This window comes from Dendrobates tinctorius, unplaced genomic scaffold (assembly GCF_039654945.1).
Source record: "Dendrobates tinctorius isolate UK_male_01 unplaced genomic scaffold, ASM3965494v1 ptg000046l, whole genome shotgun sequence".
Lineage (NCBI taxonomy): Eukaryota > Metazoa > Chordata > Amphibia > Anura > Dendrobatidae > Dendrobates > Dendrobates tinctorius.
In genome coordinates, this window is record NW_027361714.1 from 65747688 (window position 1) to 65768285 (window position 20598).

The following is a 20598-nucleotide window of genomic DNA, read 5'->3' on the forward strand; positions in this document are numbered from 1 at the left end:
TCTAGTTTGATTATTGCCTTGCGAATTCATTTTGCATACTTGCGGTCACTGTCTCTGGCTGCGCACCGGAGAATCCTCACAGTGCCTGCGCTGTGAGAATTCACAAGTCTGCAGTCATATAAAGTTGCTGCAGATTTTAGTTTAAGATGGGATAACGCCTTTAACCCCTTCACGACCTTTGATGCCACGTAGGCGTCATGAAAAGTCGTGCCAGAACGACCCATGACGCCTATGTGGCGTCATGACTTTAAAGCCCCCCTGCGGGTCGGGTGACCTAGGTCACTGAAAGGTCACCCGACCCGCAGATACAGGGGACTTTGTTCTTCGCCACAGGGGGCATGGCTTCGCCCCCACGTGGCTACGATCGCTCTGATTGGCTGTTAAAAGTGAAACAGCCAATCAGAGCGATAGTAATATTTCATCAATGAAAATTGATGAAATATTACAATCCAGCCATGGCCGATGCTGCAGTAGCATCGGACACGGCTGGAGACACCGATTCCCCCCCCCGGCGATCGCCCCCCCGCAACTGAATGACAGCGGCGATCTGCCCCCTCACCCCCTCACCCCCTCTCACCTCCCCCTGCACCTTCTAAGTCCCCCTGTCGCTCCTGGTGTCCGGCGGGTCCGGTTCATGGGCGCCGCCATTTTGGAAAATGGCGGGCGCATGCGCAGTGCGCCCGCCCGAATCTGCCGGCTGCAGATTCCATTCTTTCATTTTGATCACTCTCACAGTGATCAAAATGAAAGAAAAAGTAAATAGACCCCCCGATTATCACCCCCATAGGTAGGCACAACTAATAAAGTAAAGAAAATATTTTTATTTTTCCATTAGGGTTAGGGTTGAAAAGAGGGTTAGGGTTAGGGTTGAAAAGAGGGTTAGGGTTAGGGTTGGAAAGAGGGTTAGGGTTGGAAAGAGGGTTAGGGTTAGGGTTGGAAAGAGGGTTAGGGTTGGAAAGAGGGTTAGGGTTGGAAAGAGGGTTAGGGTTGGAAAGAGGGTTAGGGTTAGGATTGGAAAGAGGGTTAGGGTTGGAAAGAGGGTTAGGGTTGAATTAGGGTTAGGGTTGGAATTAGGGTTAGGGTTGGAATTAGGGTTAGAATTAGGGTTAGGGTTGGAATTAGGGTTAGCGTTGGAATTAGGGTTAGGCTTGTGGTTAGGGATGTGTTAGGGTTAGGGCTGTAGTTAGGGGTGTGTTGGGGTTAGGGTTGGAGTTAGAATTGAGGGGTTTCCACTGTTTAGGCACATCAGGGGGTCTCCAAACGCGACATGGTGCAACCATTGATTCCAGCCAATTTTGCGTTCAAAAAGTCAAACGGTGCTCCTTCCCTTTCAAGCCCTGACATGTGCCCAAACAGTGGTTTACCCCAACATATGGGGTATCAGCATACTCAGGAAAAATTGCACAACAACTTTTGGGGACTAATTTCTCGTGTTACCCTTGGGAAAATAAAAAATTGGGGGCTAAAAAATTATTTTTGTGGAAAAAAATGATTTTTTTCATTTGCACGTCTCTGCATTATAAACTTCTGTGAAGCACTTGGGGGTTCAAAGTGCTCACAACACATCTTACATACGTTCCTTGGAAGGTCTAGTTTCCAAAATGGGGTCACTTGTGGGGGGTTTCCACTGTTTAGGCACATCAGGGGCTCTGCAAACGTAATGATGACCGCAGACTATTCCATCAAAGTCTGCATTTCAAAACGTCACTACTTCCATTCAGAGCCCTGACGTGTGCCCAAACAATGGTTCCCCCCACATATGGGGTATCAGCGTACTCAGGACAAACTGGACAACAACTTTTGGGGTCCAATTTCTCCTGTTACCCTTGTGAAAATAAAAAATTGTGAGCTAAAAAATCATTTTTTGAGGAAAAAAAAATTATTTTATTTTCATGGCTCTGCATTATAATCTTCTGTGAAGCACTTGGGGGTTCAGTGTGCTCACTACACATCTAGGCAACTTCCTTATGGGGTCTAGTTTCCAAAATGGGGTCACTTGTGGGGGGTTTCCACAGTTTAGGTACATCAAGGGCTCTGCAAATGTAACATGACGCCCGCAGACCATGCCATCAAAGTCAGCATTTCAAAATGTCACTACTTCCCTTCCGAGCCCTGACGTGTGCCCATACAGTGGTTTCCCCCCCACATATGGGGTATCAGCGTACTCAGGACAAACTGTACAACAACTTTCGGGGTCCAATTTCTCCTGTTACCCTTGTGAAAATAAAAAATTGCGAGCTAAAAAATCATTTTTTGAGGAAAAAAAAATTATTTTTTATTTTCATGGCTCTGCGTTATAATCTTCTGTGAAGCACTTGGGGGTTCAATGTGCTCACCACACATCTAGATAAGTTCCTTATGGGGTCTAGTTTCCAAAATGGGGTCACTTGTGAGGGGTTTCCACAGTTTAGGTACATCAAGGGCTCTGCAAATGTAACATGACGCCAGCAGACCATGCCATCAAAGTCAGCATTTCAAAATGTCACTACTTCCCTTCCGAGCCCTGACGTGTGCCCAAACAGTGGTTCCCCCCCACATATGGGGTACCAGCGTACTCAGGACAAACTGTACAACAACTTTTGGGGTCAAATTCATCCTGTTACTCTTGTGAAAAAAAATTGCGGGCTAAAAATCTTTTTTTTTTGAGGAAAAAAAATGATTTTTTATTTTCACGGCTCTGCGTTATAAACTTCTGTGAAGCACCTGGGGGTTCAAAGTGATCACTATGCATCTAGATAAGTTCCTTAGGGGGTCTAGTATTCATAATGGGGTCATTTGTGGGGGAGCTCCAAAGTTTAGGCACACAGGGGCTCTCCAAACACGACATGGTGTCCGCTAACGATTGGAGCTAATTTTCATTTCAAAAAGTCAAATGGCACTCCTTCCCTTCTGAGCCCTGCCGTGCGCCCAAACAGTGGTTCCCCCCCACATATGGGGTACCAGCGTACTCAGGACAAACTGGACAACAAATTTTGTGGTCCAATTTCTCCTGTTACCCTTGTGAAAATAAAAAATAGCGTGCTAAAAAATCATTTTTGAGGAAAAAAAATGATTTTTTATTTTCACTGCTCTACGTTATAAACTTTTGTGAAGCACTTGGGGGTTCAAAGTGCTCCCTACACATCTAGATAAGTTCCTTAAGGGGTCTAGTTTCCAAAATGGTGTCACTTGTAGGGGAGCTCCAATGTTTAGGCACACAGGGGCTCTCCAAACGCGACATTGTGTCCGATAACGATTGGAGCGAATTTTCCATTCAAAAAGTCAAATGGTGCTCCTTCCCTTCCGGGCCCTGCCGTGCGCCCAAACAGTGGTTTATGACCACATATGAGGTATTGGAGTACTCAGGAGAAATTGTCCAACAAATTTTAGGATCCATTTTATCCTGTTGCCCACGTAAAAATGAAAAAACTGAGGCTAAAAGATAATTTTTGTGAAAAAAAAAGTACTTTTTTTTTTTACAGATCAATTTGTGATGCACCTGGGGGTTCAAAGTGATCACTATGCATCTAGATAAGTTTCTTGGGGGGTCTAGTTTCCAAAATGGGGTCACTTGTAGGGAAGCTCCAGTGCTTAGGCGCACAGCGACTCTCCAAACGCGACATGGCAAGCGCTAAATATTCCATCATATTTTCCATTCAAAAAGTCAAATGTGCTCCTTCCCTTCCGAGCCCTGCCGTGCACCCAAACAGTGGTTTATGACCACATATGAGGTATCGGTGTACTCAGGAGAAATTGCCCAACAAATCTTAGAATCCATTTATCCTGTAGCCCATGTGAAAATGAAAAAAATTAATGATAAAAGAAAATTTGTGGTGCAAAAAATAAAATGTCCATTTTTTCCTTCCACGTTGCTTTAGTTCCTGTGAAGCACCTGAAGGGTTAATAATCTCCTAGAATGTAGTTTTGAGTAGCTTGAGGGGTGCAGTTTTTAGAATGGTGTCACTTTTGGGTATTTTCTGCCATATAGACCCCTCAAAGTGACTTCAAATGTGAGGTGGTCCCTAAAAAAAATGGTTTTGTAAATATTGTTGTAAAAATGAGAAATCGCTGGTCAACTTTTAACCATTATAACTTCCTAACAAAAAAAAATTGTTTCCAAAATTGTGCTGATGTAAAGTAGACATGTGGGAAATGTTATTTAGTAACTATTTTGTGTCTGGTTTAACAGAATAAAAATTCAAAATTTGAAAATTGCGAAATTTTCAAAATTTTCGCCAAATATCTGTTTTTTTCACAAATAAACGCAAAAATGATCAACCTAAGTTTACCACTAACATGAAGCCCAATATGTCACGAAAAAACAATCTCAGAATCGCTAAGATGCGTTGAAGCGTTCCAGAGTTATAAACCTCATAAAGGGACACTGGTCAGAATTGCAAAAAATGGCCAGGTCATTAAGGTCAAAATAGGCTGGGTCATGAAGGGGTTAATACATTTGGCAGTTTTAGCTAGAGTTCTAGTCCTCTTCCTCTCTGAAGAGACAATTTGCATTATTAGCATATTTCCCAGAGGAGCATTGCGGCTTTAAGTCTTCTCATCTCAACATGCTTAGCATGTCATTCTCCGCAAGGAGAAATGATACTTCTTGGATATCGATCAGATGCCTCTCTCACAGCCAAACCAGATCTCACACTTTGCACTGATGAGGGGTGGTACCCCAAAACACAGTGTCTGCAAATTGAGATTCTGGCTTGGCTTTTATCCTAAGTCATGTAACAAGGCTCGTTAAAGGGTCGACATTGATTTTTAGGTTTGCTACTTCCAGTAGGTGGCACTAGAATTCTAGTCCTCTTCCTCTCTGAAGAGACAATTTGCATAATTAGCATATTTCCCAGAGGAGCTTTGCGGCTTTAAGTCTCCTTACCTCAACATGCTTAGCATGTCATTCTCCGCAAGGAGAAATGATACTTCTTAGATAGCAGTTTTAGCTAAAAACACTGCATTAGTAAGTGATATATTTTACTATATACAGTATAAATCAAGATCGGAAATCTCTTTACACGAAAAGCAAATTTCAAACCATGCTGTTCATTACCATGTCTGATACAGTGTAGTAAAATCTTTCTTTCATGTTGTTACCGACTAGAAAAGAATGTGAAAATTAAATAAAGTATTTTCTCTTATAGATCCACCTACCGGCTGATGTCACTTTTGTGCAAGACAGACTCAAGGGAGATGATGTCACGGAAATAGGAATAACATTTCTTAAAAAGACTGATGAAAGGAAATCAAAGAAAAATAAATGAACAAAATGTTTTCAGTTGCCAGAAGAACATTTTTCTTATCTGTGTAGCTAAATATATAGACATAAAAAGTAATTTTTCAATTGCTTTAATATTGTTTAAAAAAATGATTGTCATTACAAATGTGATATCATTCCCGTGTACATTAAAAACAACTTAAAATGATGATGTTAAAAACAACACTCCATCGTTACTAGAGTTTTGTTTGTAAAGATGGTATAGCATTCTACTGTTTGTATCACCCTAGAAAACCATGAATAAGCATTTATGACAAAGGTAAAATACACAACATTGGCCCCCCAAAGTTATGATTTTAAATGATAGCATATTGCTTTATGATTGGTGGGTATCTGAGCTATGGGACCACCACTGACCCTGAGAATAAATAGTAATGCAGTACTGGTGCATCACTGCCTCCCTTTATAAGATTTCCCTATACAACAGTGTTGCCAGCTGGCTGATGGTACCAAGAATTGCAAATGGATTCATTTACTTAATTGGGGCCGCACTGCTGTGCCCTTCTAGACAATGAGGAGGGCACAGCTGCACCAACAGAGATCACACTTTTACCGCATCTCCTATTGGTAGGCTATCACTTTATTAGATTGGAAAGGCTCTTATCTTGGCTGAGGTGAAGAAAGGAATCCACTCACCTTGTATGGTTGCTCCAGAGCAACATGTAACTGGCATGAAATATATATCAGCTGCTGCAAGGACATCGGTCACTGGATGGAACAAACAGTACCGAACAATCGGGAGGAGACGTCACTCATGCGCTGCTGAAGATGAATCCACACTGGTTTCCAACTAATAAAAGTTATAACATTTAGTATACAGGTTTACAGGGTCAACGTGTTTTGAGGTCGCACAGGACCTCTTCATCAGGACAGAAACAAAATGAATGAGGCATGGTTGCCCCGCAAAGGCAATTTATGTTGTGGGCAAATAAGGTATGGTTTATGTAAATGTATGAAAAAAAAACTTCTGTCTGTATGTCATAAAAATCCAGACACACTCATGACATAAAAGCTTTTATTAACGGCAATACCACACATGTTGTGTATTTTGCAGAGTGCAATACATTTTGTATGGAATACATTGGGTGTGCCAAAGGCAAACTAAAAACATGAATAGCAGAACATACACATAATGCGTTTCTGGATCCTTCAAGGATTAGACGCTCCAAGCTTATCCAGGCATTCTCATGATACACAAGGTGACTGTTCTTCATTATCAGTAGTAGGTACTGAATCAGCCGCCAAATTAGAGGTGGAAACTGGGCCCAGTTTCTCCTCAAACTTTTTGGATCCTGAATCTAAATAAAATTAAGACCATTGGGGGATCTTGTAGGAATGATCCCATGTATCTCTATTAATATGTGACATTTGTTCTCCCTTTCCTCCTTGTTTTCTATTGTACTAATGAAATATGTTAATGGAAGAAACCAATTTCATGTATATTTGTTATTCTCTTCCCCTTTGTTCTTATTTTTATTTTTCAATTAATTATGTATATGGGGTAGACTATATTTATGTATATTTCCATTTTCATATATGATATTGTTCATATGTGATATTGTAGATATAGATTAATTTTTCTTGATTCATATGATTTGGGCTTTTTAGACATTTTATGATATTTTTTCAGTGTGACACAAAAGGTTAAGTTTGAAGGCAATCATGGTGCTTTTTTTGCTTGCTTCTTTCTGGAGGTATCCATTATATAAATCCACATTTTGAAAAGAGCCGTGAAAGCTGGAAACGCGTATAATCAGCGTTACTGTGCTATTTTAATACTTTCCGCATTCTTCTTGTTTTTAAATAGTTCAGACAAATGTGATGTTTCATGTATTTTTTTGTGGTTGTTGGATTTTCTCTTTTTTGCTGTTCCAGCGGGGCTCAGGTGAATTTGTTATACAGCCAATCAGCAGCTGCCTCACTCTTCTCTCCTTCTGACATAACTGAGGAACTCAGTGCTATAGCTGCTTTCTCACTTGCTCTTGATGTCTGATTTGTCTGAAGGAGAGAAGAGTGAAGTGGCCACTGATTGGTTGCATGCCTGGAGGGACATGACAGTGTCACCTGAGCCCCGGTAGAGCTAGTGTCGCTGGAACAGTTCCTGCTCTGGAAGTGAGTATAGGTGAATTATTTTATAAGGGACCGGCTGATCCTCCTGTACGGATAGACGATAAGTGGACTGGTTCTTTTGATGTGATTTGTTATTCTACAGAATATAATTTGACATCACGCGTATCATTTCTGTTGATCATAATAACTTGGACTAACTGTTATTTTGACCAAATAGGTTTATTTGAAAATGTTATCTTGGTTTTCTAGTTTTTATCCCCCGCTTTTTCCCTTTCTTCCCCAGTCTCTCTTTTCCCCCTCCTCCCTCCATTCCCCCCTCTTTCCCTCAACCTTTCCAACTAATATAATGAAAAATCCAATAAAAACTATTTAAAAACAAATTCAACCAATAATATATTATTTGAGGTCAAATCCTTTGGTCTTGACGCTGGTCTCTGAATACTTATTTACCTGGTAACTGTACTCTTTTCTTTTGTTATCACGTTACTCTAGACTTCTATAGTGAGATATTGTTTTTGTACAAATCTAATAATGTGGCCAAACCAAAACAAAACTGTATTATGAACTAAACATTAATCATATTCCTTTTCTTTTCCTAATTCCTTCATCTCGGTAGCTTTGGAAGTGACTATCAGGTAGTGATTTTGAATAAAAATATTACACTTGTACATTTTTCAGGTTTTAATTGTCTAAGGGTAAATATACACTACCGTTCAAAAGTTTGGGGTCACCTAGACAATTTTGTGTTTTCCATGAAAACTCATTCTTTTATTAATCAAATGAGTTGCCAAATTAATTTAAAATCTAGTCCAGACATTGACAATGTTAGAAAAAAGATTTTTATTTGAAACGAGCTGAAGAGCCCGGCGCTGCCCGGGCATAGTAACTAACTGTGGTTAGTTATAACAAATTATAATTATCCTCCATCCCATAGTCCTGTGCCCATATACCCATCATACATATCCACGATCCCAAAGGCCCGTGCCCATATACCCATCATACATATCCTCCATCCCATAGGCCCGTGCCCATATACCCATCACACATCCTCCATCCCATAGGCCCGTGCCCATATACCCATCATACATATCCTCCATCCCATAGTCGAGTGCCCATATACCCATCACACATCCTCCATCCCATAGTCCCATGCCCATATACCCATCACACATCCTCCATCCCATAGTCCCATGCCCATATACCCATCATACATATCCTCCATCCCATAGTTCAGTGCCCATATACCCATCACACATCCTCCATCCCATAGTCAACCATTATGACATCATAATGAGCGGCGAGGCTTGCAACCTATGATGACATCAGCGTCACCATGGCAACCATTATGACATCATGAGGGGCAGGGCTTGATGCACACACACTTTTTCCCCATTATGTAGATAGGGGAAAAATTGTTTGGTGAATTGGAACGTGCGGTGTTATGAATGAGTCACTGTAGGAGGCAAAAACAGAAATGCTAGCTAAGTCCAGAAAACCAGAGAAGTTGGCAGCTATCGGATTGCAGACCCCTGAACCTATCAACAACAACTAGCAGTAGCCGTGGGGGGTTCCCATGATGCCCTAGACCCCTCGATCACAGCCGGAGAGCCAAATAGCTTAAAGACAGAAAGGGAAATCTAAACTGCCCCAGAGCAGACGCCAAAGCAATAGGCAGCCCCCAACATATAATGACGGTGAAGCAAGAAGAAAAAACACTAACACAGATGGAAAGATAGACTGAGCAAATGATGGGGCCCAAGCTAACTAGATAGGACAGGATAGGAAAGCTGCTGTCTACAATCCGCGGAAAACCCTATCAAAATAAGAGCCAACATACTGACAGGGAAAAAGGCCCTGAAGACGCTAGGCTTCAAAAAGACTATGTCAGTACTCAGGTATTTTCTGAAGACAGAGCAAAAAGGCAAAAAGGAATTCAGCTCACCCCAGCAGGGAATGGCAGAATCCAGAAAAGCAAGGCAAACTAAAACCAAAGCACAAATGCAAAAAGGCAAAGCAGAAAACTTAACTTTTGAGGAGCAGGAATCAGACTGGTCTCCTAGAATTCCACAGAGAAATCACCAGCGAGGCAGAAGGGCGTCGGCTGCCTTATATCCAGTCAGAGATCCCCATCGCCCAGTCATCCTCTCCCAGCTCAGGTGCTTGGTAATCAGCCTCACTACCTTCCTTCACCAGAAGAGGGAGTTCATCAGACCTCAATGGTGAAGGGGAAAATGAACTCATAACAGTACCTCCCCCTTGAGGAGGGGTCACCGAACCCTCATCCACGCCACCAGGGCGATCAGGGTGAGCCCGATGAAAGGCACGCACCAATCTTTTGGCATGAATATCAGAGGCAGAGACCCAGGAATTATCCTCCTGACCATAACCCTTCCACTTAACAAAATACTGGAGTCTCCGTCTAGCCAGACGGGAATCCAGTATCTTCTCTACCTCATATTCCATGTTACCTTCAACCAATACAGGTTCTGGAGGTGCCACCCCAGGAACTACTGGTTCAACAAACCTCTTCAACAAGGACTTATGAAACACATTATGGATTTTAAATGTGACAGGAAGAGCCAACCGAAAAGAGACCGGATTAATGATCTCCAAAATCTTGTAAGGCCCAATAAATCTAGGCTTAAACTTAGGAGAAGCTACCTTCATAGTGATATTTTTTGATGATAACCAAACCATATCACCCACCTTAAACTGGGGACCAACGGTCCTATGTCAGTTGGAAAACCGCTGGGCCTTTTCCTGGGAGAGAGATAACTTATCCACCACTTGGTCCCAGATCTGGTGCATTCTCTCCACCACAGTGTCAACACCTGGGCAGGCAGAAGGCTCCACCTGCCCTGAAGAAAATCGAGGATGAAACCCAAAGTTACAAGAAAAAGGTGACATCAAAGTGGCAGAACTAGATCTATTATTTAAAGCAAATTCGGCCAAGGGCAAAAATGAAACCCAATCATCCTGATCAGCGGAAATAAAACATCTCAAATACGACTCCAAGGTCTGGTTTGTTCTTTCCGTCTGCCCATTGGTCTGAGGGTGAAACGCAGAGGAGAAGGACAACTGAATTCCCAGCTTGGAACAGAACGTCCTCCAAAATCTAGACACAAACTGAACTCCTCTGTCAGATACAATGTTCTCAGGAATCCCGTGCAAGTGAACCACCTGTTGCAAAAACAGGGGCACCAACTCAGAAGAAGATGGCAACTTAGGGAGTGGTACAAGATGAACCATCTTAGAGAACCTATCACAAATCACCCAAATAACAGTCATTCTCTGAGAGACAGGCATATCAGAGATGAAATCCATTGAAATATGGGTCCATGGCCTCCTGGGGACCGGCAAAGGCATCAACAACCCACTAGAGCGAGAATAAGGTTTAGACCGGGAGCAAGACCCACAGGACTGCACAAAATTCCTGACATCATGAGACAAGGCGGGCCACCAAAAAGACCGACTTACCAGATCTCTAGTACCAAAAATACCTGGATGACCAGCCAATGCAGAGCAATGAACTTCAGACATCACTCTCTTCTTCCACTGGTCAGGAACATACAACTTTCCACTGGGACAACGCGCAGGTTTGTCCTCATGGAATTCTTCCAGAGCACATCTCAAATCGGGTGAGATGGCAAAAAGAACTACCCCTTCGCCTAAGATGGTAGCAGGCTTGGTCACCACAGGAGAATCAGCAAAGAAGCTCCTAGAAAGAGCGTCAGCCTTGACATTCTTAGTGCCAGGAAGAAAAAAGACCACAAAATCAAAACGTGTAAAAAACAAGGGCCATCTAGCCTGTCTAGGGTTCAAGCGTTTGGCCGACTCCAGGTAAATCAAATTCTTATGGTCAGTGAGGACCACGACTTGATGTTTAGCTCCCTCCAACCAATTTCTCCACTCCTCAAATGCCCATTTCATGGCCAACAGTTCCCGATTCCCCACATCATAGTTACGTTCAGATGGGGAGAACTTTTGGGAAAAGAAAGCACAGGGATTCATTTTAGATGTTACAGGATCCTTTTGGGACAAAACAGCTCCTGCACCAATCTCAGAAGCGTCCACCTCTACCTGGAACGGGAGTGAGACATCAGGTTGCCGCAAAACCGGGGCAGAAGTGAATCTTCGCTTCAGCTCCTGAAATGAAGAAACAGCCTCCGGAGACCAATTCAACACATCAGCACCCTTCTTAGTCAGATCAGTCAATGGCTTGGCAATACTAGAAAATTTTGCTATAAATTTCGGATAAAAATTAGCAAAGCCCAAAAACTTCTGAAGGGCCTTCAAAGAAGTGGGCTGAACCCAATAATAAATGGCCTGTACCTTGGCCGGATCCATGTCAATAGTTGACGGAGACAAAATAAATCCCAAAAATGAAATCCTCTGTACCCCAAAAAGGCATTTCGATCCTTTGACATACAGGGAATTCTCCCTCAAGATCCGGAACACCGTCCGAACATGTTCCACATGAGAATCCCAATCCTTGGAGAAGATCAAAATATCATCCAGATAGATAATCAAAAATATATCCACAAAGTCTCGGAAAATGTCGTTCATGAAGCACTGGAAGACAGAAGGGGCATTAGTGAGCCCAAAAGGCATCACCAGGTACTCAAAATGTCCCTCTGGAGTATTAAACACCGTCTTCCATTCATCCCCATGCTTAATGTGGATAAGATTATATGCCCCCTGAGGTCAAGCTTGGTAAACCAGCAAGCACCTTTAACTCTGGAGAATAGATCCGAAATCAGGGGTAACGGATACTGATATTTAATAGTAATTTTGTTGAGGGCACGATAATCAATACAAGGCCTTAATGAACCATCCTTTTTGGCCACGAAAAAAAAAACAGCACCTAATGGTGAAGAGGATGGTCTAATATGACCCTTCTCCAACACCTCCTTAATATAGGATCGCATAGCCTCGTGCTCGGGTACAGATAAATTGAAGAGCCGACCCTTGGGAAATTTACACCCCGGGCTCAGTTCAATTGCACAGTCATAACTCCTATGAGGAGGCAAAGACGCAGACTCATTCTCACTAAATACATCATAAAAGTCCGCCAAATAGTCAGGAACATCATGCGACTGAGGAGAGGTGGAAAAAAACGGAGCCTCACTAAGGGCACACCGACAATCCCAACTCACCACAGACACAGATTTCCAGTCCAAAACTGGATTATGAATTTGCAACCAGGGAAACCCCAGAACAATGGTATCATGCAAATTATGCAACACCAAAAATCTGCAATTTTCTTGATGGTTTGGGGCGACCCGCTTTACCACCTGGGTCCAAAACTGAGGTTTATTTTTCGCCAAAGGAGTAGCATCAATCCCCCTCAAAGGGATAGGCGTCCGCAGAGGTGTCATTGGAAATCCACAACGTTTAGCAAAATCCAAGTCCATTAGGTTCAGGGCTGCTCCCGAATCCACAAAAGCCTTGGCGGAAAATGTGGACAGGGAGCAGATCAGAGTAATTGCCAGAAGAAACTGAGGTTGAACACCACCCACAGAAAACGTGTGTGCAAAACGTTTCTCTCGTTTAGGACAGACAGAAATAATATGCGAGGCATCTCCACAAAAAAAACACAGCTTATTACGCTTTCTGAACTCCTGACGTTGCTCCCTGGACAAAACTCTATCACATTGCATAGGTTCAGGCACTTGTTCAACAGGTGGCAACACCTCTCGTGCAGTCCTGCGTTCATGTAAACGCCGATCAACCTGAATGGCTAATGACATAGAATCGTCCAGACCAGAGGGAACAGGAAATCCCACCATAGTATCTTTTACGGCTTCTGACAAACCCTTCCGAAAGAGAGCTGCCAAGGCATTATCATTCCAGGCAGTAAGGACCGCCCACTTTCGGAATTTTTGACAGTACAATTCTGCAGAATCTCGACCCTGGCTCAATGCCAACAGGGTCTTTTCAGCCTGATCAATAGCATTAGGTTCGTCATACAACAACCCCAAGGCTTGAAAAAATGCGTTCACATTAGTCAGACTAGGATCATCAGGTTTCAAAGAAAACGCCCAATCCTGGGGATCGCCACGCAGCAAAGAGATGACAATTTTAACCTGCTGCGCGGAGCTCCCAGACGAGTTAGGCTTCAAGGCAAAAAATAATTTACAATTATTTTTGAAATTCAAAAATTTAGACCGATCCCCAAAATACACATCAGGAGTAGGGATCTTTGGTTCAGCAGCATGTGAATGAGCAAGGTAGGCGGAAATTCCCCGCACTACCATAGCGAGCTGCTCCACACGATCAGACAATTGCTTTATCTCCATTGAGAGAGAAAAAAAAATTCCCCCTACGGCCTCAGAGATATAGAGGAAAAAATATACACACTGTTTTTTTTTTTTGTTTTTTTTTAAATTCTTTCCTGCTATTGAGTACCCTAGGATCTGCGGTATGGCTGGTGATTCTGTTATGAATGAGTCACCGTAGGAGGCAAAAACAGAAATGCTTTCTAAGTCCAGAAAACCAGAGAAGTTGGCAGCTATCGGATTGCAGACCCCTGAACCTATCAACAACAACTAGCAGTAGCCGTGGGGGGTTCCCACGATGCCCTAGACCCCTCGATCACAGCCGGAGAGCCAAATAGCCTAAAGACAGAAAGGGAAATCTAAACTGCCCCAGAGCAGACCCCAAAGCAATAGGCAGCCCCCAACACATAATGACGGTGAAGCAAAAGAAAAACACTAACACAGATAGAAAGATAGACTGAGCAAATGATGGGGCCCAAGCTAACTAGATAGGACAGGATAGGAAAGCTGCTGTCTGCAATCCGCAAAAAGCCCCATCAAAATAAGAGCCAACAGACTGACAGGGAAAAAGGCCCTGAAGATGCTAGGCTTCAAAAAGACTATGTCAGTACTCAGGTATTTTCTGAAGACAGAGCAAAAAGGCAAAAAGGAATTTAGCTCACCCCAGCAGGGAATGGCAGAATCCAGAAAATCAAGGCAAACTAAAACCAAAACACAAATGCAAAAAGGCAAAGCAGAAAACTTAGCTTTTGAGGAGCAGGAATCAGACTGGTCTCCTAGAATTCCACAGAGAAATCACCAGCGAGGCAGAAGGGCGTCGGCTGCCTTATATCCAGTCAGAGATCCCCGTCGCCCAGTCATCCTCTCCCAGCTCAGGTGCTTGGTAATCAGCCTCACTACCTTCCTTCACCAGAAGAGGGAGTTCATCAGACCTCAATGGTGAAGGGGTAAATGAACTCATAACAGCGCGGGGTAAAAATTTTGTCTCACAACATAGCCAAGGATACTCTCGAGGTCCAGACGTGTGACTGTGCCAAATTTTGTGGCTGTAGCTGCAACAGTGCGGATGCCAATCCCGGACATACACACACACATACACACATGCATACACACATTGAGCTTTATATATTAGATAATTATTTTCTCCATCAAACTTTGCTTTCGTCAAAGAATGCTCCCTTTGCAGCAATTACAGCATTGCAGACCTATAGCATTCTAGCAGTTATCTTGCTGAGGCAATCTGGAGAAATTTCACCCCATGTTTCCAGAAGCCCCTCCCACAAGTTGGTTTGGCTTGATGGACACTTTTTGCGTACCATACGATCAAACTGCTCCCACAACAGCTCAATGGGGTTGAGATCTGGTGACTGCGCTGGCCACTCCATTACAGATAGAATACCAGCTGCCTGCTTCTTCCCTAAATAGTTCTTGCATAATTTGGAGGTGTGCTTTGGGTCATTGTCCTGTTGTAGAATGAAATTGGCTCCAATCAAGCGCTGTCCACAGTGAATGGCATGGCATTGCAAAATGGAGTGATAGCTTTCCTTATTCAAAATCCCTTTTACCTTGTACAAATCTCCCACTTTACCAGCACCAAAGCAACCCCAGACAATCACATTACCTCCACCATGCTTGACAGATGGAGTCAGGCACTCTTCCAGCATCTTTTCAGTTGTTTTGCATCTCTCAAATGTTCTTCTGTGTGATTCAAACACCTCAGACTTGGATTCATATGTCCATAACACTTTTTTCCAATCTTCCTCTGTCCAATGTCTGTGTTCTTTTGCCCATATTAATCTTTTCCTTTTATTACCCAGTCTCAGATATGGCATTTTCTTTGCCACTCTGCCCTGACGTCCAGCATCCCGGAGTCGCCTCTTCACTGTAGACGTTGACACTGGCATTTTGCGTGTACTATTTAATGAAGCTGAAAGTTGAGGACCTGTGAGGCGTCAATTTCTCAAACTACAGACTAATGTATTTGTCTTGTTGATCAGTTGTGCAGTGGGGCCTCCCACTTCTCTTTCTACTCTGGTTAGAGCCTGTTTGTACTCTCCTCTGAAGGGAGTAGTACACACCGTTGTAAGAAATCTTAAGTTTCTTGCCAATTTCTCACATGGAATATCCTTCATTTCTAAGAACAAGAATAGACTGTCGAGTTTCACATGAAAGTTCTTTTTTTCTGGCTATTTTGAGAGTTTATTGGAACCAACAAATGTAATGCTCCAGATTCTCAACTAGCTCAAAGAAAGGTCATGTTTATAGCTTCTCTAATCAGCCAAACTGTTTTCAGCTGTGCTAACATACTTGCACAAGGGTATTCAAGGGTATTCTAACCATCCATTAGCCTCCTTACACAGTTAGCAAACACAAAGTACCATAAGAACACTGGAGTGATGGTTGTTGGAAATGGGCCTCTATACACCTATGAAGATATTGCCTTACAAACCAGACATTTGCAGCTAGAATAGTGATTTACCACATTAACAATGTATAGAGTGTAGATCTGAATCATTTAATGTTAGCTTCATTGGAAAAAACTATGCTTTTCTTTCAAAAATAAGGAAATTTCTTAATGACCCTAAACTTTTCAACGGTAATGTACAAAAGAATATTAAAACAATAAAAGATAGTGGTGTCAGTCTTTCTAAACAGATGGGCAGCACGTTCATCACCTAGACAATGTTGTAATGACTCCAAGTCCTGCTTACCAGTGGACGAATTACAAGACCGGTTTGACTGCCAAGGGGGATAAATGGCTCCCTATTGAAATTCCACCATTACTTGCTGCATTTCTTCTATTATTTTGTTGCTATTCTATCTTTACGTGCTTATTATTGGATTGATCACAGTTTTCTAATCCACTTTTGTTCTGATAAAACCTTGGTCTCAGTTATTACTCTCCCTGTCTGATGTCACTGCTTGATCCCCTTTTACTTGAACTTAGCTATCTTTTGACTAATCTATTGGTAATGATTTTGTCATTGTCCCTGTCACTCTACCTTTCACCAGTCAAACACAATGCATCTCTTAACTCAATCCACTAGCCAGCAGCAGCTCCATGGACATGACCCAGGGGCCCCTGAACTGATGGCAAGATACCTGTATAGGGGTGAAAGGCTGAACACTTATTGAGACCTACTATGTAGAGTAGCTAGGGCCAAAATCATGGTTTACCTTTTGAGTAAACATATACCGAGCAGATGGATAGTCTCAGTACACCAGGGATCCAATACTTAATTTGGCGCAGTATGATTGACAGGAGTGTCGTAGATGCCATCATAGATCTACTGAAATTAAGATGATCTTTACACTATATTCTAAGATGACTAGAAAACATTAAAATATGGTCCAGAGTAGTTACTTCTGTATAATGAATGGAAGTTTTTAAAAACTTAGATAAAAATAGTGATAATAATGTTAAAGTTTTCAAAAGCTGGCTACTGAGTAAAAAACAAATAACCCTATCTCATGATATAAGAATAAATTTGTGATGTGAGTGACAGCAATTGTGTTAAATCTACAGAAGGCTAACTGATTGATTGCCATGTGAAGTAAATGACTATTTCATATTGAAGTTCTATATTTAAGCCACTAGGTGTCAGATTGTCTCCAGGCATGCTCTGGGCTAACGGATTGTGCATTAATACAGTCTGAATGGTAAAAAGTGAAGGCACACACAGAGTGGCAACATGGTTTTTGCTTATAAGGTTAATCTAAAGATGAGACACGGATGATGGCAGGTAGGCAATAGATCTCATGGTTCCTTTCCAGCAGCCATGTAAAACTGACTAGGCTACTGGACAGTGGTTCTGCGAATGTATTCCCTCATCTCTACTACTGATTGAACTTGACAAGTTCAGACCACAGGATAAGCCACCTCTTATCAGGTGTTAAACAGTCAAAGTGCCAGGGAGTGTTAACAGAAGCCACTTACTGTGTATTGAGCAGTGACTGAAGATGCTCTGGCATGTCTCCATGACTCGAAGCCGCAGACTGCTAGGAGAAATAAAGTTCATTTCCTCCTGGCAGCTGCACTTTCAGTGTGGCTGGTCAGCTTTATAACGCTATTAACTTGAAGATTAACCCCATATCTGCAGGTTAATAACATTTGGGAACATGATAGGGACCATTCAAGACAGGGTGTCACAGGTGTGTCAGGTGTGACAGACAGACATCCTGGATGCGGCTGTAGCATGTCATTGCCATTAGCTCTACAAGCACCTGCTTGATTTTTGCATCTCTGTTATGGAGTGATATCTTTCTCCCTCTATATGAGACAGATGCTTCAGATATTAAGCGTTAACAAGCTTTATGACAAACTTGACAAATTTGTTTTCACTGTCCAGGAGCTGCAGATTTTGGGGTACCTGTTGTCATCCTTGGGTTTTGAGATGGATCCAGAGAAGTTTTGTGCTGTACTTGGCCCATCCCTGGAAACTGAAGGCATTACAGTGTTTTCTGGGTTTTACTCATTTTTTAAGTTTATTCAAAATTATTCAGTAATGGTGAAACCCCTTACTGACATGACAAGTGTAAGGAGGAAAGTGACCGGGGTCAGTCGGACCCTCACTAAGGGAACTGGCACTCCTGTTAACTTGATTGATGTTTTATACTTGCTGTTTTACAGTTTATCGGTGCCGCCGTGATCAGGGACGACCATATTTTAGGAGGAAGGGGTGTAAGGAGGTGGTAGGGATCCTTATTTACCTCGTCTCTCCTTTATGCCAGGCATGTGTGCCCCTTGTGGAGCCCTGATGGTTTAGACTATAAATTAATGTATTAATATTGTGTATTACTGCTTTATTAAAGTGTTGTGTCTGTATGTCCTGATATGGTAATGCGAAACCTGCACTGTATGTATTAAGATTAGGGCTAGAAGAGGTTAACAGAAAAAAAGAGGGCCAGTACAGCAGACTGACTGGACAGAAAGTTCCTGCTGCTGGGGCAGTGCCCGGGCAGGCTTGCCCAGGGCAGGACGCTCTGCATTGTCGGAAGCATAATATACCCCTGGAGGAGAGAAAGTGCCACCAAAAGACTGTTTGCTCCCAGGAACCGGATAAGAGCTGACAATGCTGCATATCTGGAAAAAGCACAGAAAGTGTTATCTCCTTTATCAAATCAGTATTAACCCCTTAACCCCCAAGGGTGGTTTGCACGTTAATGACCGGGCCAATTTTTGCAATTCTGACTCTGGAACGCTTCCATGGATCCTGATGATTCTGACAATGTTTTCTCGTGACATATTGTCCTTCATGATAGTGGTAAAATTTCATTGATATAACTTGCTTTTGTTTGTGAAAAAAATTGAAATTTGGTGAAAATTTTGAAAATTTCGCAATTTTCCAACTTTTAATTTTCATGCCCTTAAATCACAGAGATATGGCACACAAAATACTTAATAGGTAACATTTCCCACATGTTTACTTTACATCAGCACAATTTTATAACCAAACTTTTTGTTAGGAAATTATAAGGGTTAAAAGTTGACCAGCGATTTCTCATTTTTACAACACCATTATTTTTTTAGGGACCACATCACATTTGAAGTCACGTCTATATGATAGAAAAATACCCAAAAGTGACAACATTCTAAAAACTGCACCCCTTAAGGTGCTCAAAACCACATTCAAGAAGTTTATTAACCCTTCAGATGCTTCACAGGAATTTTTTGAATGTTTAAAAAAATGAACATTTAACTTTTTTTCACAAAAAAATTACTTCAGGACCAATTTTTTTATTTTACCAAAGGTAACAGGAGAAATTGGATCCCAAAAGTTATTGTTCAATTTGTCCTGAGAATGCTGATATCTGATATGTGAGGGGGAACCACTGTTTCGGCGCATGGCAGAGCTTGGAAGGGAAGGAGTGCCATTTGACTTTTTCAATGCAAAATTGGCTGGAATTGAGATTGGATGCCATGTCGTGTTTGGAGAGCCCCTGATGTGTCTAAACAGTGGAAACCCCCACAAATGACACCATTTTGGAAACTAGACCCCCCCAAGGAACTTATATAGATGTGTGGTGAGAACTTTGAACCCCCAAGGGCTTCACAGAAGCTTATTACGTACAGCCATAAAATTAAAAAATCATATTTTTTAACACGAAAATGATTTTCCCAAGGGAAACATGACCCCAAAAGTTATTGTGCAATTTGTCCTGAGTACGCTGATACCCCATATGTAGGGGTAAACCACTGTTTGGGCACATGGCAGATCTCGGAAGGGAAGGAGCGCCGTTTGAATTTTTCAACGCAAAATTGGCTGGAATTGAGATCAGATGCCATGTCGTGTTTGGAGAGCCCCTGATGTGCCTGAACAGTGGAAACCCCCACAAGTGACCCCATTTTGGAAACTAGACCCCCCAAGGAACTTATCTAGATGTTATTTTCACGCCCGGGTGTGAAAATAAAAAAATCATATTATTCCCACAAACATGACCTTTCAGTCCCCAATTTTTTTTATTTTCCCAAGGGTAACAGGAAAAATTGGACCCCAAAAGTTGCTGTCCAATTTTTCCTCAGTGCACTGATACCCCATACGTGGGAGAAAACTTTCTGTTGCTCAGTCTGAGTTTGGGCATTGGCAGTGGTTTGTTCACTGATATTTATTTTGGCAGGAGTTAACTTTCTGATTAGTGGCTGAGGCAGCTGGGAACGCCTTCTCCCTTTAAGTATGGCTCAGAACATTCCTGGATGCCGACTATAGCATTTGCGTTTTTCTTGCATACCAGGCAGGGGCGTACCGTCAATAGTAGCAGCCCACGCAGCTGCTATGGGGCCCGGACAGGTGAGGGGGCCCAAAAGGGTGAGAGGGACCACAACGGACGCTGCGGTTTGGCAGCTGTGCTGTGCTGGCACAGTACTATCTCCTTTAATTAAATGTAAGCGACGGCCGATGGCCGCTGTATAACCCCTTGAGGCTCCCCTTTCCTTGTTTCCTGGTCAGCAGTTGGCTGAAGTCTCTGGCTGGATTTGCATAAGAATGCCAC

General features: G+C 42.4%; 1 protein-coding gene across 1 annotated transcript in view; it reads left to right on the forward strand.

Moving 5' to 3' along the window:
- The window catches only part of TRAPPC3L (trafficking protein particle complex subunit 3L), a 168763-nt gene extending 163340 nt beyond the window's left edge, over positions 1–5423 (forward strand). Inside the window, exon 6 of the mRNA XM_073575971.1 lies at positions 5127–5423. Within this exon, the coding sequence (XP_073432072.1) occupies positions 5127–5246 (120 nt within the window). The 3' untranslated portion in view covers positions 5247–5423. The remainder of the gene's footprint in view (positions 1–5126) is intronic.
- The last annotated feature ends 15175 nt before the right edge of the window (positions 5424–20598 follow it).